The 25,290-nt window shown below is 39.1% G+C and overlaps 1 protein-coding gene and 1 pseudogene across 2 annotated transcripts; both read left to right on the plus strand.

The window, feature by feature from the left end:
• Positions 1 to 498: 498 nt before the first annotated feature.
• LOC145163309 (beta-ketoacyl-[acyl-carrier-protein] synthase III A, chloroplastic-like) lies at positions 499 to 3,743 on the plus strand. Its single transcript, XM_079082149.1, has 11 exons — positions 499 to 682; positions 973 to 1,092; positions 1,135 to 1,253; positions 1,332 to 1,396; positions 1,522 to 1,744; positions 1,836 to 2,053; positions 2,513 to 2,613; positions 2,820 to 2,940; positions 3,023 to 3,088; positions 3,497 to 3,542; positions 3,627 to 3,743. The coding sequence occupies exons 1-7, from the start codon at positions 499 to 501 to the stop codon at positions 2,610 to 2,612; spliced, it is 1,029 nt and encodes a 342-aa protein (XP_078938275.1). The 3' UTR covers position 2,613; positions 2,820 to 2,940; positions 3,023 to 3,088; positions 3,497 to 3,542; positions 3,627 to 3,743.
• A 524-nt stretch (positions 3,744 to 4,267) lies between these two features.
• Positions 4,268 to 14,723, plus strand: LOC145165250 (DExH-box ATP-dependent RNA helicase DExH12-like; annotated as a pseudogene). Its single transcript, XR_013739987.1, has 4 exons — positions 4,268 to 5,674; positions 5,866 to 8,861; positions 8,943 to 9,332; positions 9,426 to 14,723. The product of XR_013739987.1 is annotated as a DExH-box ATP-dependent RNA helicase DExH12-like (transcript).
• Positions 14,724 to 25,290: the final 10,567 nt, after the last annotated feature.

Raw genomic sequence — 25,290 nt, forward strand, 5'->3', positions numbered from 1 at the left:
TTCGTTTGCGTTTTTCTTAAACATCTCCAAAATCAGTATTACCTGCCGGTTCCACCGACGGTTTTGAAAAAGATGGGGAAGACGAAGAAGGAATTATTTGCATCGGCGCCCTGGCGTCCCGGATGAGACGATCCTCTATTTCTCGGTCGGGCACAAGCCGATGTTGGCTGATTCGATTGCATGTTTGCCATTTGTTTCACTGTTCTTCGTCTAGGTATGGTTTCTATTTGGATTTTATTGTGATTTTAATATGCTCTGTCTAATTCTCTTCCCTGATGATGTTTATGTGGTGATTCATATTCTACATGTATCTTTTCTCAATTACAGGTATCTTCTGTACCTTTATCCGCTTCCTTTTCTCTTTTCTCAATTCTTTCCCACACCGTCTCTCTCCCTTGGTGACTGACTATTACGATTTCCTTCTTGAATTCCCTTCACTTTCTCAAACCCACACCACTTCACTTCACCTACTTTCCTCACCTGGGTTGCAATCCATGAATGGGAAGATTGATCGACGGTGGTAAGATGTTTGCGCACCACCACCAGGGAGTTCGTTCTTCACCCCTCTACAAATTTACCTCCGTCTCCTTCAATTACATCAGTACAGAATACCCTACATCACCGGAAACACCATATCTCGAATCGCTCTTATCTGCCGACGTCAACACATCCGTAGTTGTTTGTTTGCTTCCTTAAGGTATGTTCTTTTCTACTATGAAATCGATAAACAACCATCATACGCTCAAAAAGATAAAAGAAACCCACTTCATTTCTATGTTTTGATTTCTGCTCCATCGCTCCCTTTTTCTTCTTATCCTGTTTCCATTGGCTTTACATCGCTGGAAGGTTGTCGGTCTGTGGTGCTGTACTGTCGACTACAACTCATGGAAGTGGAAGCTATTTGGTTATTTTTCAAACCTTTTTGCAGAAATCCAAAGAAATTATGATGATTTTTTTAAAATATGTTGTTAGTGTTCATATTAATTGTTCTTCTTCTTCCGTGTAGTCAAAAATCGTTGATAGATGTTTCAGATGTAGTTATCGTATTGGTAGTGAGAGTAAAGTATGCTGTTATTCATATTGCAATTTTCAGTTTTTGGTGTCATTTCTTGATTTTTATTTTATGATTTACAGGTGGTGGTTTCAAGAATGTACTTGTGATTGGAGCAGATTCACTCTCACGTTATGTTGATTGGACAGATAGAGGGACATGCATTCTCTTTGGTGATGGAGCTGGTGCTGTTCTTGTCCAGGTGTGTCTCATTTTCTTCTAACCTTTTTTAAAAAAAAAATGTTGTATGTCTTAAAGGGTATTCTTGGAATTTCAACAGGCATGTGACAGCGAAGAGGACGGTTTATTTGGTTTTGACTTTCACAGTGATGGAGATGGCAACAGGTTTCTTTAAAGAAAGATTCTAAATTTGTGAATTTTTTTTTTTTAACTTTTTTGGGTTTCTTTAAGGAAAGATTGTAAATTTGTTCAAAAAATTTAAACTTTTTGATAACCCTTTTCCCAAACAGGCACCTGAATGCTGGAATCAAAGAAAGTACAACAAACGATGCATTGGGTACAAACGGATCAGCTCTAGGGTTCCCTCCTAATCATTCATCTTTTTCATGTATAAAAATGAATGGAACAGAAGTGTTTCGGTTTGCTGTTAGTGTTGTCCCACAGACAATTGAGGCCTCACTAGCAAAATCTGGTCTTAATCAGTCAGATATTGACTGGCTGCTGCTCCATCAGGTGGGCGTGGGTCCCATTACTTCATGAAAAAGGGTATCTATGTAGTTTGACAGACATGAAGAATTGAAGGGTATTTGTGTAATTTTGACAGGCGAACCAGAGGATCATTGATGGGGTGGCAACAAGATTGGAGGTGCCAAAAGATAGAGTGATATCGAATGTTGCAAAGTATGGGAATACAAGTGCAGCTTCAATCCCTTTGGCGTTAGATGAAGCAGTTAGAAGTGGGAAAGTCAAACAAGGTCAAACTATTGCCACTGCTGGATTTGGTGCTGGCCTTACATGGGGTTCTGCTATACTCAGATGGGGGTAGACTTGTCTTTTATTCTCTTAAATCTTAAATAAAGTAAAAACAAAATATGAATTTGAATTTTCACCCTTCTCCAAGTTCATCGCTTGTGAACTTATTTTCATTTTAGGTTTTCTGACTGCATCACAGTTTCAGTGAATTTGCTAGACCTAATTATCTTTTTATTTTTGTATTTTTTTTTGTTGTGGATGTGACTTCTCTTGTTGTCTTCCTTGTGGGCATATATATGGATTCTCATGTATCAAGAAATATATTCAGCAAAGTCCAAATTCTGTCTAGGTTTAATTCTTCACTGTACACCATAAAGAAAACATATGTGACTCTGTTATCAAAATTTTCATGAGCTTCTCTTAAATGTTTCCCTTAAATGTTGATGTGTCCTGCATTCCATTACTCAAAATTAAAAGTTTTATAGAGAAAGCTAATATCCATTCCTTACGTAACTTACGTTACTGCAGAGCTATCATAGCAACTACAAGGTGCAACAGAGAATTCCCTAAAGATAACTACGCCACTGAAGAAATTTGTTTCAAAATTAAGGATTACAAGTGTCGATGAGGTAGCTTTATAATTTTTGTAACTTTATTAATTATAAGTAAACGTAAGTTTTTTTTTGGTTAATTTTAGCATCTTTAAACTATTTTTAAGTAGCACCATACTTTACAGCTAAAAATTTGTATTTGCAAGTATTTGTTTCTATGTGTAAGGTAACATAAATAGACTATTATTATTCACACTAACTTTTCTTCCTAACCATATAAAAAGTGGATAGTCAAAATGGGCAGATGGTTAAAGAGTTTGAAAGGGAGGGGCATAACTGGAAAGTTGTAGTTTAAGTTCAAGATAAGCAAAAATTCAAAAGTTGGTGTACATTAAAGTCAAAATGGTAAAGTCTCAACTTTCACATCTTAAATTTATTTATTTATTTATTTATTTTATAAATGATCTACTTTCTTGCATATGCCAAGATAACTTCTGAATGTGATGACAAAGTTCAGATTGTTGGAGATGATCTTTTGGCCACTAACCCAACTGTAAGTTTTCCAAAAGTCAATTTGAAGTTTTGTGAACGGCAAAATCGTCATTTTAAAAGATTTAACGATCCATAGACCACCAAGGGGACCCAAAAGATTAGTGTACCAGAATGACCAAATTTAATGTTCTTTTTAGGGGTTTGGTGAAGGGCAATGTCGTGTTTTTTTGAAAAAAGGTCGGTTGGGTAGTTAGATTTTAAGGGACCAAATTTGTAACTTTTTTTTTTCTGGGTTTGGTGGTGTAAAATCGTCATTTTATAATAAATAACAGCTAAGTAGTTACATTTAATGATTCTAAAAAAACAGTATAATACCAAAAGGACCAAACTTATGATTTAGTCTTTAAACTATCAAAATTCCTATTTTACCCTTCTTGGATATTGTGTTTACAGACCTTTATTGTTGTAGGCCATCTCTAAAAAAAAAAGGAAGAGAAGCACAAAATCTAGTGAAGGTATCTTTTATAATTTCATAATTCAATCCACCATTAAATTGTTTTTAAATAATGCCAATTTTTTTTTTAAATAAATTTATTTAGGTATACTTGGCGAATTTGAGACTCAAAGGAGTTGAGACAGAGTAGTTATTACTGCATACGAGCCTGTCTTCATAAAGTATATCTTCTTCTTTAGAATTGAAACATGATGTGAGGCAGGTAAATGGAATCTGTTTTTGGAAGGAATGGAATCTGTTAAAGGAATCAGAATATGCAAAAAGTTGTAATATGTCATATGGTACTTTGGTTGGTAGGAAATGGAATGGAATGGAGTTCAATCTCATTCCTTTGCTATGATTGAGCCAATGAACAAACATGTTTGTGTTTTAATTTGTATTATGACAGTTTTGTCTTTTATTAAAAAATAAAGTGAATTTTGTTTCTTACAACCCACCTTTTTTTTGTTAATAAAATTTTCGGTATGAATTTATTGGCTTACATTTTCCGTTCTTCTTTTCAGCAAAGAAGAAGAAAAAGAAGAAAGTTAACATGCCAAATGGTAGAGTTCCAGTTACTGTTATATACCTTTAGTAGCTTCTCAATTGTTCATATGGGATCTTTTGTTGACATTTTTTTATATTTTTTATATTTTCAGCAGCAGAAATGCAGTGGAGGGCATCTCAGGACTTTGCAGCTGAAAACTATATGATGCCGCCAGGTCCTTCCCCTTACAACCCTTACTAGAATGGGATGCAGCCTGGAATGGATGCATTTATGGGGCCATATGGTGGCAGCATGCCGCCATACATGGGTGGTGGTTATGGATTTGGGCCAATGGATGTCCCCTTTGGAGGCATGTTTCCCCAAGACCCTTTTGGTGCATCAGGCCTTATGATGCCTCCACTTTTTAAATCTTTTTTTTTTTTTTTAATTTCTCTTAATAAGCCCATATATTCATAACTAATATCAGATTTAAAATTATTCTGTTTTTTTGTTTGATGGATTTCATTATTTCCATGGCAAATTCTTATTCCTTTATTGTTGTAGGCCATCTCTAAAGCAATACAAGGAAGAGAAGCACAAAATCTAGTGAAGGTATCTTTCATAATTTCATAATCCAATCCACCATTAAATTGATTTTTAAATAATGTCATTATTAACTGTTTGATAAAATGACTCAATGAACAAACACAATGTATAGTGTGTCTGGTAAGCTTCAAATTTATGATTCTATATCTTATTAGTCTAGCTCTGCTAAATAAAATTTCTACTTTGACTATCTTTCTCAATTGGATTTCAGTTTCCAACTTCACAGTCGATATGGATTTTTTTTTATAGTGTTAACCGTCCAACAAGAATGAAATGAAGGAAGAAATGGAATTATTCATTCCATTGCCAAATGGCATGGAATGGACCATTCCGTTCTTCGTATTTTATGTTAAAAAAATATTTCCAGCTTTTTATCTTCTAACATTGTTCAAACCATCACGAACGGCGCAACCGAATTCCTTCTATTATCATAATATCGTAAGATTGTTGTTCCACAAAATTTGGTTTGCTTAAGTGGTAGGCCTAGCCCAAACAATAGTCGGACTCTGACAATCCCATACACTTAAAATATGATAACATGGAGGCCTAATTATCTAAATTCAGTTACGTTTGGAAAAAATTGTTATCAATCTTACAACTGGATATTATTAGGTTTTTCATAAAAAAAGTTGATCTCTTTTTGGACATATGGATGGTATGACTGATATTATGTTGTTATTGATGAGGCTCAAAGACTTAAAGTCCAGTGTAGGTTTTAAATTTTAAGATTGATATATTAGTTTCAGATTTACTAACTGTTTGATTGTTTTCAGGTTTTGTATAATGTCCTTAGAGAGAGTTATATGATGCCTAGATTTCTACTCATGGCTAGAACACCTACTCAGAATAGTCTTACTGAACTTTGGCCGCTTTTGCATTTCTGTATGCCTTAAATCTTTGGGACATTGGACCAATTCTTCTCTAAATTTACAGTTCAAATCGATTCAAAACTAAAACCTAGTTTTAGTTATTGTCATGTTTATAGGTTTTATCTAGCGTGGTATATGTCGTTGAATGGGGGTTCAAGGCGTGGTTTCTACATCTGTTTGTCGATTTACAAGGTTTATTGAATTTGATACGTGTTCATTTACCGCGTAATACCTTTTAAAATTTTGCTTTCTTCTGGTAATACTTGTTTAAATATGTTTTTGGTGGATATAGAGTTTATCGATCTGGAAAGTCGTATATTTACCGTACTACGTGGGTTTGTTATACTCAATTGACTGATTCGAATTGATTTTGGTGATTGTAGGGTTTGTGGAATCGGAAGTGGTTGATTAGAGATGGCACATTTAGGTGGTGGTGCTGAGGCACATGCCCAATTTAAACAGTATGAATACAGAGCCAACTCGAGCCTTGTGTTGACAACGGATTCTCTGTCTCCACGAGATACGCATGAGCCAACTGGGGAGCCTGAGTCTTTGTATGGGAAGATAGACCCCAAGAGTTTTGGTGACCGTGCTTATAGAGGGAGACCAGCAGAGTTGGATGAGAAAAAGGAACGTGAACCATCATCACTTGCTTCTGCTGAAGCTGGGAATAACAGACAGAGCAAGAGGCGGCATCTTCAAGAAGAGAGTGTCCTTACATCAACAGATGAAGGGGTTTATCAGCCAAAGACTAAAGAAACTCGAGCTGCATATGAGTCAATGCTTAGTGTGATACAGACACAATTGGGTGGTCAGCCTTTGAATATTGTCCGTGGTGCTGCAGATGAGATCTTGGCTGTGCTCAAGAATGATACTTTGAAGAACCCGGACAAGAAGAAGGATATTGAGAAATTGCTAAACCCTATACCGAACCAGTTGTTTGATCAGTTAGTCTCTATTGGGAGGCTTATAACAGATTTTCAAGATGCAGGTGGTGATGCTGCTGGGTCTAATGCTGCAAATGGTGAAGATGCTCTTGATGATGATGTTGGTATAGCTGTTGAATTCGAAGAGAATGAAGAGGAAGATGAAGAGAGTGATCTTGATATTGTACAGGAAGATGACGAGGAGGAAGAAGATGGTGTTTTGGACAGAGATGGGAACAATGCTATGCAAATGGGTGGGGGTATGGATGATGACGACTCACAAGAAGCTAATGAGGGTATGACACTTAATGTACAGGACATTGATGCTTATTGGCTTCAGAGGAAGATCTCCCAGGCTTATGAGCAGCAGATTGATCCACAGCTGAGCCAGAAGCTTGCTGAAGAGGTTCTAAAGATTCTTGAAGAAGGTGATGACCGTGAAGTGGAAACGAAGCTATTGGTGCATCTTCAGTTTGATAAGTTCAGTCTGATAAAGTACCTTTTGAGGAACAGACTGAAGATTGTGTGGTGTACCCGTCTTGCAAGGGCTGAAGATCAAGATCAAAGGAAGCAATTTGAAGAACAAATGATGGGACTGGGGCCTGAATTGGCTGCAATATTGGAACAATTGCATGCCACAAGGGCAACAGCAAAAGAGAGGCAGAAGAACTTAGAGAAAAGCATAAGAGAAGAAGCAAGGCGGTTGAGGGATGAGAGTGTTGGTGGAAATGGGGATTGTGGTCGAAGGGATGTTGTTGACAGGGATGCTGAGAACGGTCGGTTAAATGGTCAAAGACAGTTGCTTGATCTTGAAAGCATCGCGTTTCAGCAAGATGGTCTTTTGATGACAAATAAGAAGTGTGAGCTTCCTTTAGGCTCTTACAGAAATCACAGCAAGGGATATGACGAGGTTCATGTGTCGGCATTGAATCCCAAACCTTTTGCTCCTGATGAGAAGCTTGTAGAGATCTCAACCAACCATGCCAAGCTGGGCACAACCAGCTTTTAAGGGGATGACTCAGTTAAATAGGGTTCAGAGTAAAGTTTATGAGACTGCTCTGTTCAGAGCAGACAATCTTTTACTCTGTGCCCCCACTGGAGCAGGGAAGACCAATGTTGCTATGCTCACGATTCTGCAACAAATAGGTTTGCATATGAATGAAGATGGTACTTTCAACCGCAGTGACTACAAGATTGTCTATGTGGCACCAATGAAAGCCCTTGTTGCTGAAATCGTTGGTAATCTGTCTAAACGTTTGGAGCCCCACTATGGCATCATTGTGATGGAGTTGAGTGGAGATCAGTCTTTGACCCGTCAACAAATTGAAGAAACACAAATCATTGTCACCACTCCAGAAAAATGGGATATTATCACTAGAAAATCCGGAGACCGCACTTACACTCAACTTGTTAAGCTTCTAATTATTGATGAAATTCATCTTCTGCATGATAACAGAGGACCTGTTCTTGAGAGTATTGTGGCAAGAACTGTTAGACAAATTGAGACAACAAAGGAACATATTCGGTTGGTTGGGCTATCTGCAACACTTCCCAATTATGATGATGTTGCGTTATTTATGCGAGTTGACTTGGAGAAAGGCCTGTTTCATTTTGACAATAGTTACAGACCTTGCCCACTTGCTCAACAGTATATTGGAATTACAGTAAAGAAGCCATTGCAGAGATTTCAATTGATGAATGATATTTGTTATGAAAAGGTGATTGGAGTGGCTGGGAAGCATCAGGTGCTTATATTTGTGCATTCAAGGAAAGAAACAACCAAGACTGCACGTGCAATTAGAGACACTGCTCTTGCCAATGACACCCTGGGGATCTTTTTGAAAGAAGATAGTGCAAGTCGTGAAATTCTCCATGAACATACTGAGCTGGTGAAAAGCAATGATCTCAAGGATCTGTTGCCTTATGGTCTTGCAATTCACAATGCAGGAATGGCTAGGGCTGATCGTCAACTTGTTGAGGAACTGTTTGCTGATGGACACATTCAAGTACTTGTTTCAACAGCTACTCTTGCATGGGGTGTGAACTTGCCTGCCCACACTGTGATTATTAAAGGAACCCAAATTTATAACCCAGAAAAAGGAGCCTGGACAGAGCTTAGTCCTCTGGATGTCATGCAGATGTTGGGTCGTGCTGGGAGGCCACAGTTTGATACTTATGGTGAAGGAATCATTATAACCGGACACAGTGAGCTGCAGTACTATCTTTCATTGATGAATCAACAGCTTCCTATTGAAAGTCAGTTTGTGTCCAAATTGGCTGATCAGTTGAATGCAGAAATAGTCCTTGGAACCGTGCAGAATGCAAAAGAAGCCCTCAATTGGCTTGGTTACACTTATTTATACATTCGTATGGTGCGCAACCCTACACTTTATGGTTTATCAGCTGATGCTCTGACAAGAGATCTTTTACTTGTAGATAGGAGAGCTGATCTGGTATGTTTTTTTTTACCCCACATTAATATTTAGTCTGCCACAATACTGTCTAAAAATACTGCTCTTTACTGTTTCTTGCAGGTCCATTCTGCAGCTACAATACTGGATAAAAACAATCTGGTGAAGTATGATAGAAAAAGTGGGTATTTTCAGGTTACTGATTTGGGTCGAATCGCAAGTTACTACTACATAACTCATGGAACTATTGCTACTTACAACGAGCATTTGAAGCCCACCATGAGCGATATTGAGCTTTGCAGATTATTTTCACTGAGTGAGGAGTTCAAATATGTAACAGTAAGACAAGATGAGAAGATGGAACTTGCAAAGCTTTTGGACCGTGTTCCTATTCCCATCAAGGAAAGTTTGGAAGAGCCCAGTGCAAAGATCAATGTCTTACTCCAGGCTTATATTTCCCAGTTAAAGCTTGAAGGACTTTCTTTGACATCTGACATGGTGTTCATAACTCAGGTTTGTTTTATTTCTTACATATTTATCAATGCTTCTTTCCTTTTACTCTTACGATAATTATTTTCTAACTTGAGTTGCACTTTGGTTTTGCAGAGTGCGGGACGTCTTATGCGTGCTCTTTTTGAGATTGTATTGAAAAGAGGATGGGCACAGTTAGCCGAGAAAGCCTTGAACCTGTGCAAAATGATTAACAAGAGGATCTGGAGCGTACAAACCCCACTACGCCAATTTCACGGTATTAAAAATGACATTCTGATGAAACTGGAGAAGAAGGATCTGGCATGGGAAAGATATTATGATCTGTCATCACAAGAGCTAGGAGAGCTTGTTAGAGCACCAAAGTTAGGGAGAAATCTTCACAAGTGCATTCACCAATTCCCAAAGCTTAATCTTGCAGCACATGTTCAACCAATCACCCGCACCATCTTGAAGGTGGAACTCACTATCACTCCAGATTTTCAGTGGGAAGACAGGATTCATGGGTATGTGGAGCCGTTTTGGGTGATTGTAGAAGATAATGATGGGGAATACATACTCCATAATGAGTATTTCTTGTTGAAGAAACAATACATCGACGAGGATCACACTTTGAGTTTCACAGTCCCGATTTATGAACCTTTGCCACCTCAGTACTTCATTAAGGTTGTCTCGGACAGATGGCTTGGATCCCTGTCTGTTTTGTCTGTTTCTTTCCGCCACCTAATCTTACCGGAAAAGTATCCTCCACCAACAGAGCTGCTGGACTTGCAGCCACTCCCTGTGACTGCTTTGAGAAATCCATTATATGAAGCCCTTTATCAAGAATTCAAACACTTTAACCCTGTCCAAACTCAAGTCTTCACAGTTCTATACAACACCGATGACAATGTGTTGGTTGCTGCACCAACTGGCAGTGGGAAGACCATATGTGCTGAGTTTGCAGTTTTAAGGAACCATCAGAAAGTTTCGGAGGGAGTGATGCGTGCTGTTTACATTGCTCCTGTTGAAGCACTTGCCAAGGAGCGATATAATGAATGGAAAAAGAAATTTGGAGATGGTCTTGGGCTGAGAGTTTGCGAGTTGACCGGGGAAACAGCCACAGATTTGAAGTTGCTGGAAAAAGGGCAGGTGATAATCAGCACTCCGGATAGATGGGATGCTTTGTCTCGTAGATGGAAGCAACGTAAGCATATTCAGCAAGTAAGTCTTTTTATTGTTGATGAGTTGCATTTGATTGGGGGTCAAGGTGGGCCAGTGTTGGAGGTGATTGTCTCTAGGATGAGATACATTGCTAGTCAAGGTCATAACATTCGGATAGTGGCACTATCCACTTCACTTGCAAATGCCAAAGATTTAGGTGAATGGATTGGGGCCACATCACATGGTCTTTTCAATTTCCCACCAGGTGTTAGGCCTGTGCCCTTGGAAATCCATATTCAGGGGATAGACATAGCTAATTTTGAAGCCAGAATGCAAGCCATGAGCAAACCTACTTACACTGCTATTGTCCAACATGCCAAGAATGGAAAACCAGCCATTGTATTTGTTCCAACAAGGAAGCATGCAAGGTTAACTGCTGTGGATCTGATGACATATTCGAGTGCTGAAAGTACATACGAGAATGGAGAGAAGCCTTTGTTCTTACTTCAATCTGAAAATGAGATAAGCCCGTTTGTTGAGCGGATTAAAGAACCCATGTTGAAGGAAACTCTGGTCTACGGTGTGGGATATTTGCATGAGGGTCTAACCACAACTGACCAAGATATAGTCAGGACACTGTTTGAAACTGGTTGTATTCAGGTATGTGTGATGAGTGGTACAATGTGTTGGGGGGTTTCTCTTCGTGCACATTTGGTGGTGGTTATGGGAACACAGTACTATGATGGCCGGGAAAACGCACACACCGATTATCCAGTTACCGATCTTCTTCAGATGATGGGCCATGCAAGTCGGCCTCTTGTGGATAACTCTGGAAAGTGTGTCATCTTCTGCCATGCACCACGTAAGGAATACTACAAGAAGTTCTTATTCGAAGCATTCCCAGTTGAAAGCCATCTGCATCACCACCTACATGATAATTTGAATGCTGAGGTGGTTGTTGAAGTGATTGCCAACAAGCAAGATGCTGTTGATTATCTGACCTGGACATTCATGTACAGGAGGCTTACACAGAACCCAAATTACTACAATCTTCAAGGTGTGAGTCAAAGGCATCTCTCGGATCACCTGTCTGAACTTGTGGAGAACACTTTAAGCGACCTGGAAGCGAGTAAATGTGTTACGATTGAAGATGATTATGATCTTTCCCCTTTGAATCTTGGTATGATTGCTTCTTATTACTACATCAGCTACACTACAATAGAACGGTTCAGTTCTTCTTTGACCACCAAGACAAAGCTGAAGGGCCTTTTGGAGATTTTGGCTTCCGCTTCAGAGTATGAGCAACTTCCTGTTCGCCCTGGAGAAGAGGATTTGATACGTAGGTTGATCCATCATCAGAGGTTTTCCTTTGAGAACCCGAAATACGCGGACCCACACGTGAAGGCGAATGCACTGCTACAAGCACACTTTGCTAGACAAACGGTAGGTGGGAATCTTGGTTCTGACCAGCAAGAAGTGGTGCTATCTGCAAGCAGGTTGCTTCAGGCCATGGTTGATGTTATTTCAAGCAATGGATGGCTTAGCTTGGCTCTTCTGGCCATGGAAGTGAGCCAGATGGTGACACAGGGCATGTGGGAGAGAGACTCTGTTCTGTTACAGCTGCCTCATTTTACAAAAGATGTAGCCAAGAGATGCCAGGAAAACCCTGGAAGGAGTATAGAGACTGTGTTTGACTTGGTGGAAATGGAGGACGATGAGAGAAGGGAGCTGTTACAGATGTCGGATCCTCAGCTCATGGATATCGCAAAGTTTTGCAACCGGTTCCCTAATATCGATTTGTCGTATGATGTGGTGGATGGTGACAACATTAGGGCTGGAGAGGAGTTTACTATGGTGGTGACTCTTGAAAGGGATTTAGAGGGTAGGACTGAGGTGGGACCGGTGGATGCCCCGAGGTATCCAAAAGGTAAAGAGGAAGGTTGGTGGTTGGTGGTTGGTGACACAAAGAGCAACCAGTTGCTTGCAATCAAGAGGGTTTCGTTGCAGAGGAAGGCCAAGGTGAAGCTTGATAACATCACTGCTCCAAGTGATGCAGTTGGGAAGAAAAGCTTTACTCTGTATTTCATGTGTGACTTCTTACATGGGATGCGACCAGGAGTATAGCTTTTCTGTTGATGTCAAAGCAGGAAGAGGAAGAGAATGATATGACATGATTTGTAAGTTTTTTGCAGTTTGATGTTTTTGTTTTAGATGAAGTGTTGTTGGAAGTGGTTTGTTTTGTTTTGGAAATTTGCAGTGATTTGGTTGTCTGGTGTCCTCTGTTTTGTTAGAAGTCTGGTGAAATAATATTGAGGGGGTGGTTGGGATTTTGCTTATTTAAAACAACTTAATGCTTTTTTGTAAAACTGCTAAGTTGCTTATCTGGTGTCAGAAAGCAATTTTTTAAACAGTGTTTGGATTAGTTTATGCAGTACCAAAACGTAATAAGTTGAAAATGTATTTTTTTTAGTGTTAGGTAAATTCTGATTATGCAACTAACAAAAACTTGTTTTAATATATCCAAACACACTTAAAAAGAAACTGCAATAAGGCAATAAGCAAAATCCCAAACACACCCTGAATCAGCAACAGGTAGTTTCTCCCTTATTTTGGTGGTGGGTGATAATGATATCATAATGAAGTATCTGGATAAGCATATACCCTTTAAGTATTGTTAAAATTTGTGAAGAAGATGATGATGATGTTAAATTGTAAAAAATGAAATGAGGATGACATGTTTCAGGTGCCTGGATTAGCACAGATGTAGACTTGCAGACCGGCAAAGAATCACAATCAGGTTCGTATAAAAGAAATAAAAAGGCATTTTGACACCTTAACAGAGTGACACGTGAGGCATATCTATGTTAATTTGGACTAATTTTATTGATTTTTTTACTTTGACTATATGGGTATATGAGGTAACTTAAGTGTACACGTAAATCAAAAGACTTGATAAGCCTTTGTGACCTCCGGTTTCATCTGTTTTCTCTTCACCATCACACCCTCTAACAGTATATTTTATGGAAAGAAGTTCATGTTCCCTAGTTTTTGTGAAAGAAGTGGCAAGAAAAGAAAGGGAGAATGGTTCCTAACTCTCCTAAAATGGAGGGATTTGGAGCCTACTGATATAAGGCAATGATATTTATTATTTACCAAATTACCCTCTACCTCATCAAAAGTAGTATAATTCATTCACATTCACAAGGTAAAAAATCTGCTTCTTCGTCACTGTTGCTCTCAGCCAACAGCACGTATCTTCTTTGTCCCTCCCTGCCAGGTATGTTGTACAGTACTTGTTGTTTTTCCTTCTTTGTTGCAGTTTAAAAAAAAAAAACCAATATTGTAAGAGATTTTTGCACAAACGAAGATGATATGCCTACTTATCATAAACATTTATATTATTGCATTTGATTTTACAATGCTATAGCCTGGACTCTACTTTAGAGAAGGTGATGGGTTTTATTTGCTGAAACTATCGTTAATGTTTCCTTTCCTTTAACTTCTGGTCCATCTGATTGCTTTTTGAGCCTTGAGTAGCCTAACAACAACAAAAAAAAAAAAAAAAAAAATTTAATTTACATGATGAGTGATTGATTGATATGAAGTTTTTGTATTAGATAGATTAGCTTCTGCACTCTGATTAAATGAATGGATAGGATATATCATGTTTACTAATTAAACCAGTGGCAGCCAAAAAATGTTTGGCTTCCCTTCCCTATTTAAAAGGAAAAGGATATGAATCATGTTTGTTGTTGTTATATTCACATTTCACCCATAAGGATAAGGATAAAGGATGTTGCTTCTGCTGTTTTTAGTGTCAAGATACAAGAATTAAGTTGATTGCTATTTAAGAGTGTGAAAAGTTTGATGCTAACTGGTCGGTCACTGCTGTTATTATCCCAACCCCAAATTGATTTTGATTATTCAGGCATTTGGTGTCATTTATGATTGACCAACCTTTTTCTTGTTTTTAGGGACCCATTTTGCAGGTTGAAGTTGAACAAGGCTTTATGTTTATTTACAAGTGATTTTAACTTTTTAACTTCTATGTTTAAGCATTGGTGTATTTAATTTTTTTTATAGGTTGCTTAGTTAATACAAACAAGTGGTGATTGCAAGTGTGTTGCGGCTTTCATTTATTAATTTTTTTTGGAACAACGAGACTTGAACCCATGACCTCTGTCACTTCTTACCGCTAGGCTAAAAGCCTTTTTGTTATTAATCACATATTTATTGACTGAATAAATTAATAGAAAATGATGTTATGTAAAATTACTTGTGTAATTTATATTATATTTGAGATATATACATGCAAAAAAATTAAACACAAAAGCTATGAATATATTAAAACAAATACTAAATACTTATATAATAATTACTAAAATGATAAAAGGAGACCAAAAGTGTAATTCCCTTAAATAAAAACTAAAAAGATGAAAAATGTAATTAATTCATTTCTTATTTTTAGAATTAAAAACTACAGTTTAATTTCCTAAATTGAAAGATACATGACCAAAATTGTAATTAATCCATTTCCTTTTAAAATTAAAACGTATAGCGGTATAGGGACCAAAAGTGAGACTTTCTAAACTAAAAACTAGACGGACAAAACTTGAATTAACATGCTTTTAACATTAAAAACTACAGAGTACAGACATCAAAATTGTAATTAAACCATTTCGTTTTAGAATTAAAAATTATAAGGACCAAAAGTTTAATTTCCTAAATTAAAAACTACAATAACCAAACATGTAACTAAGCCATTTTCGGACAATTAAAAGGTATATATTGTTGAGAGGGAAGCATGGTCGCCAAACATTGTTCCAAAGATTTTGAATGTGATAGGAAGGAATTTGCCAATGTGGTTCTTGTGGCTCCACATCATGGTTCATGTCCTTTAAAAGATAAGTATAATAAGGAACATCTAAAATTGTGGGGTGCCTCCAACTAGTTTTGGTAGGTATCATACTAAGAAAATGCATGAAGAAAATATTTAGGATTTATGAAATAACTTTATCCTTGTCAAAAATTTAAATGCAGTTTGATTAGATATAAACAATGACATATACCTAGTTGCATATGTATTGGTTGAGCCTGAAAAACACAAGTCTATGGCCATGGTTTCTTGAATGTTTTGGGGAGGTCTTTGATTTGGGTGTTTCATTAAAATTTCACCTTCATCGTTATCAATGACAGACAAAATGTATGCATTTTTCTCTTTGTATAAGTACGATTTCTTATACAGTTTGTTTGACAAAAATAGCAACTAATGATATTTGTTTGAGAAAGTAATGGATGACTTCAAAGATTTTAATGTTAAAGCTCATGAATGGTTGAAGCAAATTCCCTTAAAACATTCGGCAAGATCTCACTTCTCTGGTAGTCGTTACTCATTGGAATTTTTCTTAATTACCTTAAGTATGTTTATCAATTAGATTTTATATTTAAACATGAATAGTAGTTTCTGATGCTCTTTTAAACAACATTGTGAGGTTTTTAATTCAAAAATAATTAATGCAAGGGACAAGCCCATAATAACATTCTTAAAGTTCATTAGAGAGTATCCGATGAAAAGAATATGTTATGTTTGAGAAAAAAAATTCATGAGACCCCCCCAAGAAATTTAACCCCCCACTACAAGGGGTAAGCCCATAATAACATGCTTAAAGTTCATTAAAGAGTATCCAATGAAAAGAATTTGTGATGTTGAGAAACAAATCATGAGATCTCTAGGAAATTTAAACCCCATTGTAACAAAGCTAGTGTAAGGAATAAAGAAAGAGGCAGAGGATTACAGTTTCATTTTCCGTAGGAATGGGAAGTATCAAGTGCTTGACCTTGGATGGATCATTGTGTAGTGGATTTGATTCAGAGGACTTGTTCATGTGGGAAGTGGGTTCTTAGTGGTATATGTTAATGTATCCCACTAGGAATACGTTAAAGATAACAGAACTGTTGTCTTTAGGACGACCTAGCTAACGGTCACGAATCCGTCCTAGCGCCAGACACGAGCCCTCGCCCTCGCGCTAGGACCCTCACGCTTGGCGCCCCTGCGCCCAGGTCCAATTCCTGACGACAATCTCCGGTCTATAATAAGACAAATCACAGTTGGTCATCTACCAGAGCGACACGTGTAGTGCCCAGGGCGTTGTCCTATGTTTATTCTACACCAATAGGAGATGACCACTAGTGGTGCACGATCCACCAAGGAGACTCCTCCACGCCCTGTCAGCCTAGACGAGACAAAGGACACTGTTGGGATCGTGTGCTGGGAACAACAAATATGAAAGGACCCTTCTTCTCCAGAAGAAGGGATCACTTTCTCTCTATCCAAAACCCTAATCACCTTATTCTCAAACATACAGTAACTAGACCGTCGGCGCTTCGTTCCGGGACCACCTCTCGGACGCCGACTAACGCTATCTCTTCATTGTTGTGATTACATGACTCAACCCAACCGGAATCATCAAGTAACGGTGTGAAGTCTGAAGCTCATATCACAACATTTGGCGTCATCCGGGCGTGTACTCAGAGTTACACAATCTTGATACGACTCTAGGCGTTCGTGATGGCAGGAAAGGGACTTATGGCGTCCGTCGGGGGCGAGACGAGTCCACTCAGATCCATTTCGTCGCTCGATGGCACACAGGCATCTACATCAGAGGGACGAGCCTCCACCCAAAAGCCAACAACACAAACACCAGGTTCCACAACGGAAACCGCAACGACAACAATAGCTGACTTATGGCGACCACCACCCGTCACAACAGATCATCTGGTTATAACCACGACTACAACACCTCAGGTAACAGTGACCCAGAAGTCGCAACCACCAACCCAACAACCACAACTATCGACTCAGCATTTGCAACCACTAGTTTTTCAGCCGCAATCACTACCGCAGCAGGCGGGGACGAATGCTTGGTCCCTAGGAACCATAATGCCTTCCGCACAACATCCAATGCCGAACTATCAGTTCTCTCCAATAGCGGGCATGTCACACATTCCGCTCTTTGCTTAACAACCTCCGATGCTCAATCCTTACTTCCAGCAGTTGCAGGGATCCATTCCACAAGTACCACCGTCACAAGAATCCAACTCTCACTCGTCATCGGCACAACAGTTCAATGCTCAAGCTCAACAGCCGTAGGGGCCGAACCTGTACATGATCCAGCAACAGGGATCGAGTTCACAGCTGCAACAAAGCACGTAAACAAGCTCACAACAGTAACTGTACATCTTGCAAGCAGCGATGTACAATCAAGCGTACAAGAACCTGTATTACGCTTAACAATTCATGATGTGTGGTGGTTTTCCATATCCACACGTGGAAAACCCGGTGAGGAGTACCAGCTCTACTTTCTGCCAAGAGCTCTTGCAGTATGAGATCCCACACTCGACGATGATACCAAACATCCCCAAGTATGACGGTGCAAATGATCCGATGAGCATATCGACACTTATGAGTGGATGATGACATTGCTAAGGATGGACAAACGGTTCACCTGTATGTATCTCCCAGTTACGCTATCGAGAAACGAAGGAAAATGGTTCAATGCATTACGACCTGGAAGCATCTCGAGTTTCGAGTAGTTAAGATACCTTTTCCTCAACAATTTCATGCAACTAAGGAAGGGTAAGGGAAATGTGAACTCAATAATGGCATGCAAGAAAAAGGAGAGTGAGTTGATAAGCGTGTATTACGACAGATTCACTCTGGCAACACCAAACGTCCCGGGTCATGTGGAATTCCTTGTAATTGGCGCCTTCGCCCAAGGCCTATGTAACGCCCGAGTTTTGGGGCTAAGCATTATCAGATGATGTAATGATGTAATAGTCTAGGTCAACTATTGTAACTCTTTTGAAGTAATAAAGATGAAATATTTGAATACTATGTGAATTATGTGTATTTGTGTGCTTATAATTTAATTATAAAGGTATAATTAATAAAGAATAAAAATAAGCGTCAAAATTAAAGTGTGAGATAAGCCCGATATCTTTACATAAAGTTGTAGAGTACGTTCCCGCCTATGCGTGGATATAAAGAACGTCGAAAACGGAGTTCGTATGCAAAAGATACGACGGTTTTAAGAAAATCAGACAGTAAAACACTACTTTTCTTTAATCGCGTAAAATCGAATCGATCCGTTGAGGTACTTACGCTTTGCCGACGGGATTTCCGATAACATTTTTGGACTCAGGTTATAGTCTATTATTTAATTTCACACTCGAAATATTTTTAACAAAAATATTTACAAAAGTCACGAAAACGGACACCGCGAGCCTTTTAGACGCAAAACTTCAAACGCAATTTTCCGGAGATCCGTAACTCCAAAAATTAATCCGTTTAATGTTCCAGAATCATTGAATTAAACTCTATCTAACGGTATTCTCGAAAAAATTTCTCAATGCACGGATCTCGAGACACCCGATTTTGTGTGTTTTGGGCAATTAAAGGAGGAATAACCCATGTGGACCCACATGACTTGCATGGGAGAAAATCGTCAGCCAATTGCTTCTCCTCTTGGTCTTGTCCACGTGATCTTCTCCTCATCCTCACTCTTTTGCTTGCACACTTCAATTTGTGAGTACATTGCTTAGCTGGAGGCATGGCTCAAACTTGTATGTGAGTGTGTGTGTTTACTATAAAATGAGGCTTAGACACCTTCATTTCTCACTCACAAAATCTGCCATCATCTTCCTCTTCTTCCCCTCTCTCTCAATCTTAATCCCTCTATATCCCTTAGATTGAATAACCACCATTTCCACCACCCACTGCCCTCACAAGTTCCTCCGTCCAGCACCAACCTTGCACCATCACTACCATCTTGGTGCCACCGTAAGTCCTCCATCGCTAAGATTCTTATTTTTATTTTTATTTTTTTTATTATTTTTTTCCTATGTTGTTCGAACTCACTAGGGAAGCAAGAAAAATTCATGTGTTTTCTTTCTTAAAACCTCATGCACATATGTGAAGTATTTTCGATCAGTAGCCAAAAGAAAGAAACCATTCATTTCTTTTATTAGCCATACATACGAATTGCTTGTTTGATCAGTAAAATCTGAAAATAAAACTCAAACTTCCATTTATTTTATTGAAAACAAACCCTCAAGTTGTGTTTAGTTTACAAATCAGCCCATTCTTATTTCCTAATTTACAAACAACATTTATATACGTAAATACGAAAGAAACATATATACATATTTTTCTTTTTTCTTTTTCTTTTCCAAACTTCCATTTCAATTAACTACATATAGTCCTTATAGTTATTCAAAATAATTAAAAGCCCCATTTGATTTATTAAATTAGTAAATGGACCCTATACCTTGGTTAATTACCAAACTACCCTCCAAATATTAATTATATTAATATTTCCTTAGGAAACTAAATTTTCTCGGAGATTCGTATTCACGGAAATATTACTCGACCTTCTCACATCCATTCCAGAACACTAATCATCTATCGAACGTTAAGGTGAGTGCATAGTTACTTTCATCTTACACATAGATATGAAGTATTTTATATAAATTACGTGCTACGTGTGCATATTATCTGTATACTTGCTATCTATGCTGGATGAACGATTTTATACATGTTTTTAAATGATTTAAACTGTATATGTATTTTATATCTACAAAATGTGTTGGGTAAAACATGGGTAGATGTAATAGTTGTTGTGTGACAAAATAAAATAATGAGAGGCCTCGTTATAGATGTTATTGATGATCCAGTCATCTAGCGGAGTATAGATGACGACCACAGACTATTCTAGACAGTCCAGTGGAACGCTAGCAGGCTCGCAACCTGTAGGTGTTTATTTGAACTGTGTGTTTACCAGCAGTACTCCATCCCCCACATGATTGCCTTATTTGACATGAATTGTTGAGGAACCCCCGAAGCATGTGTTGTCACCCCGATGAAAGTCCTTAGACTAGGTCCCTTGTGTTAGATGTTTTAGGGACGTAAAGTGAGGATAACGGGAACGGGTAATCGGGTTTGTTTGGTTTGATAAATTTAATAAACTTATTTATTGTGGGTTGAAAACCCTATGTGCTCACCAGGCTCCCAAGTCTGACCCACTCCGTTTCTTGTATTACAGGTAGTGGCGCATGAGCATAAATGTTTGGATGAGAGATAAGGGATTATAGGCCTGTAAACACGAAATAATGTAGTAAGGCTTATGGTGTACTGTTTATGCTTTTGATCTGTATCGAACATGACATCCCGAGTCTTTTAATGAAATACATTTCCTTGGAAATGCTTTTGATAAATCTTTATCATATTTTGTTTTGGGACAAATTCCGCAACACTTTTATTTAAAATGTTACTCTGATTTTCAAACAAGCATAAACAAAATCGGTCATTTCTGGCCGTGAAAATGGGGATGTCACAGCCTACTCCCTGACCCTCTATAAAAAAAGATGCAGGGGACGGTACCTCAGTATAGAGACGATCTTAACTACAAAGTCGAGAAATATCTTAGATAGATCGAAGGTGAAGAGAGAAAAAAAGCTAATATAAAGGCTGTTGCCAATGCATACATAAAACAGGAGGAAGCAGTCTCTCGTCCAAACACTGGCCATCGAGAGCGCTAGGATGGGGGCCATGACAAGTACAGTTGGCACTCGCGACACCCATCTTGGAGATATCGTCCATTTGGCAAAGATGAACATCGAGGCCACCGAATCGATGTCCACGCCATCGAGAAAACTCCTTCGAAGACGGAAAAAGAAAGGGGTAAGTACTGTGAGTTTCACAAGAGCAAAACTCACGATATTGTTGAGTGCATGGTGCTGAAGAAAGAGATTGAAGAAAAGCAGCTAAAGGGAAACCTCTCTGATATCGCAAAGGACCTGAGATCCAAGTTCGATGCCGATCAGAAGAGTGCCCGAACTCAAAGAGACGCAGGCAATCGCCCATAGAAAAAGAGCGACATCTTCACCATCGCCACGCCCCAGAAAAGAGGCGAGACCCATAAAGAAAAGGATGACACTGATGTATTATCTGGTAACATACTCAATATCAAATTCTCGATAGATGACCCAAGGCCACCAAACTGGGATCCCATGGGTCCACTCTTGATCACTGCTTACATACGCCAAATGCAAGTTCACCGTGTCTACATAGACAACGGTAGCAGTACAGACATACTGTATAAACATTGCTTTAGGCAGTTTCCCACCCCATGGAAGGAAGGACTAAAGCCCCCTACATGTGGACCGTTAATTGGCTTCACAGGACACAACCTATGGCAGCTGGGCACCATACATTTACCACTCACCATGGTCAATCATGATGGGAGGGATAAGATCAAGCGAACGGTCGAATTTTCCATGATGCGCCTTCCAGCAGAGCACAACATCTTGCTCGGGTGACCGGTGCTTTTACAGCTGCATGCCATACCATCAACAATCCATGGTATTGTCAAGTTTAGCACACGCGTTGGGTCAACCACAATAGTTGCCATTAACCTACGAGCACACCACTGCCTTCAAGTCATTGTCGCACCAGAGCTGGTGCGAGCGCCGAAAAAGTCAAACGAAGATTGCTAAACAAAAAAGCACATCATTCACCCGGATTACCCAAAGCAAATAGTACGAATATGTACCAGCCTATCGGAAGAAGAAAAACTAAAGCTAGTCTCCCTCTTGAAGCATTACTCCAAGGTCTTTGTATGGCAACCTACAAATATGACGAGGGTCGATCGCGAGGTCATTGAGCATAGCTTGAACATTCTTCCAGGGAGCACCCCCATCAAGCAAGAAAAGAGGGGGCAAGCACGTGATAGAAGCAATGCAATCAACGCAGGGGTGGCAAAGCTAGTGGATGTAGGCATTTTCCGGGAGGAAAATTTTCCTACCTGGATAGCGAACCCAGTGATGGTGAAGAAGCATGATGGATCATGGCGGATGTGCATTGACTACTCCGATTTGAACAATGCTTGCCCGAAGGATCATTACCCCCTTCCAGAGATAGATCAAAAGGTTGAATCCTTGGAAGGATTCCAATTCAAATTCTTCCTTGATGCCTACAAGGGTTATCATCAAGTCCATATAAAAAGAAAGATGAGGTCAAAACGACCTTTCATACCGATCGTGGCACCTTCTGCTACCGTAAAATGCCATTCGGTCTCATGAACGTCAGGCCAACTTACCAGTGCCAGATGGACACAGTGTTTGCAGACCAAATTGGCAGGAATGTCAAGGTATACGTCGATGATATGGTCATCAAAAGCTATGATAAAGCAGCATTGCTCCATGATATCGAGGAAACTTTTCAAACCTTGCCAAAGGCGCAGATGAAACTCAACCCGAGCAAATACACTTTCGGGATGGAGGAAGGACAGTTCCTGGGTTACCAAATAACCAATGAGGGAATATCGCCCAACCAGGCCAAATTACAAGAGTTCCTCGAATCTCAACCCCCCCCCCCAACCTCAAGGGAGTGCAGGAGATCAGTGGAAGGTTAACATCACTTGGCAGATTCATCTCTAAGTCGGCCGATAAAGCCTGCTGAATTTTCCAAACTTTGAAAGGTGCATCGATAAAAACCAAATCAAATGGACACTAGAGGTCGAAAAAGCTCTATAACATCTAAAAGAAGCCCTGCACCAGCTCCCGACCATGGCAATCCCCCTGCCGGGAGAAACTTTGTGGATGTACTTGGCAGCATCCGATGAAGCCATATCGTTGGTGCTAATCGTTGAGAGAGATAAGAAGCGATTGCCGATACACTTCGTGAGTAGAGCATTACAGGGTCCCGGGCTCAATTAACCAGTCCTAGAGAATCTGGTCCTCGCATTAATCTATGCAGCCAAGTGACTCAGACGCTACTTTCAAGCTCACCGGATTGAGGTTCTAACCAGTTATCCGATAAAGCAAATCCTGCTAAGACCATAAAAGTCGGGACGTATGGAGAAGTGGGCGATTGAGCTAGGTGAGCATGACATAGATTATCGATCACGCACCGTCATCAAAGCTCAGGCACTAGCAAACTTCCTAGTTAAGATCCCGACACGCTCAAGAATGTACCGACGGTTCTCCAAATAGATCCCTCAGAGCCAGAGGCGAGTCTGGACATATGGGAATTGCACACTGATGGAGCTGCTGATGGGTTTTGAGCATTCTAACACTCCTATGGTGTACAAGCAACCCTAGAAACCTTGGATCTATGTTTGACTAAGATACATGCAAATAATTATTTTCCAAGGTTCTTATCCTAACTAGCATGGCATGGGGTACTTGAATCAAATAAAACTAGTAGAATTACTTACCTTGTAGTAGTAGTTGATTGCTTGGAGTTTTAGAGCCTAGCACCAATAATGTGGATGCCTCAAATGGAAGTCACAAATCACCACAAACTTGGAAACTTGAGAGAATAGTCACAAACTTCTTGAAATCGACCCTCTTAGTTTACACACATCAACTAGTGCAATTTCAAGAACCAAAGCCTCCTTTATATAGTGGGTGGATTAGGGTTACATTCATGTAAACCCTAATACCCATGTCTTTTCATTTCCATGAGATCCATGGGTTAAAGCTCCATGGAGTATCCATGGACTTTCCATGCAAGCCTAGCCCACTCCAAATAAGCATTAGCCCACACTATATAAATACAAGAGCCCATATTTAATTAGTCATACTTTTGATCTCTAAATTAATTATAGATCAATACTAATTAAATAATATGATTTTATATTAATATATTAGGACTTATAATATATTAATAAATCATAACTTATACTATTCTCAAACGATTATCCATAAATTGTTCGGGTGAAGTGCAACCCAAATGGACCATGCCGAGTCGGTTCAAGTACATACCAAATATAGTTATGAACTTAGACACTATATCCAACAGTCTCCCACTTGGATAAGTCTAATAACTATAGTTGCAAGTATGACTTTAGGAACCGATCAACAATCGTAGCTCTTTAAACTCTGTTGAACTATGAAGCGCCATTTTAGATAAGTGATCATATAATCCTCTGTTCTAGATATCAGCCGGTCAAATACATGGAACATGGTCTTGCTTATTGTCCAACATTTGTTTCCCGATTTCCGATTTGTTTGACATAGAACTTAACTGAACACATCAATTTAGTTCTGACCGGGCCCGGTACATAGGTCAAAACAAAATCATCGAGGGGCCCAGATATCGCTTCTAATCCTAGAAGGAACAGATAAACTTCGACTCATATGTTTGCTCTACTATTTGTTGAATTACACACAAAAGCACGGTTTATAACATCGAGTTACCAATGCGTTTTCGTGCAATCAATGCATAACCAACTCATAGGCAACAAATCATATCTCTAGGTTTGAAGACTTATATGATATTACCGTCTCACGATCACTCGAGATAAATTCCATGAAGTGATACAAGTGAGCGTGGGTTGAATCCAATACTCAGAACTTATGAGCACTCATGAGTGCTGTAGCCCCGCTTTGTCTAACATCTTAGACCTCTACAAGCCAACCCATAACAGTCTTGATTCATATCTACTTCCAACATATGACCGACTGTGGAGAGTTTGAATAATATGATATAAACCATAACATAATTATTCTGTAAGTCAAAACATGCAAAAAGAAATAATAGTAAACGATTGACAAGAGATAGCAACACTTTACTCATAAATAACAACTTTTATTTATCATCAAATGTCAATTACATTTTACAAATTTCAAGATTATCTAACTACTAAAACTAATATCATCCTTTAGCCTTATGCTCCGAGCATGCTGGAGATGCTTAGCCCGAGTCAGTCCCTTCGTGAGGGGATCTGCTGGGTTCTCATCCGATGATACCCTCTTTGCCACGAGGATTCCTTCTTCT

The sequence above is a fragment of the Lactuca virosa genome, chromosome 3, assembly GCF_052849685.1.
Source record: "Lactuca virosa cultivar CGN04683 chromosome 3, Lactuca_virosa_CGN04683_v6, whole genome shotgun sequence".
NCBI lineage: Eukaryota > Viridiplantae > Streptophyta > Magnoliopsida > Asterales > Asteraceae > Lactuca > Lactuca virosa.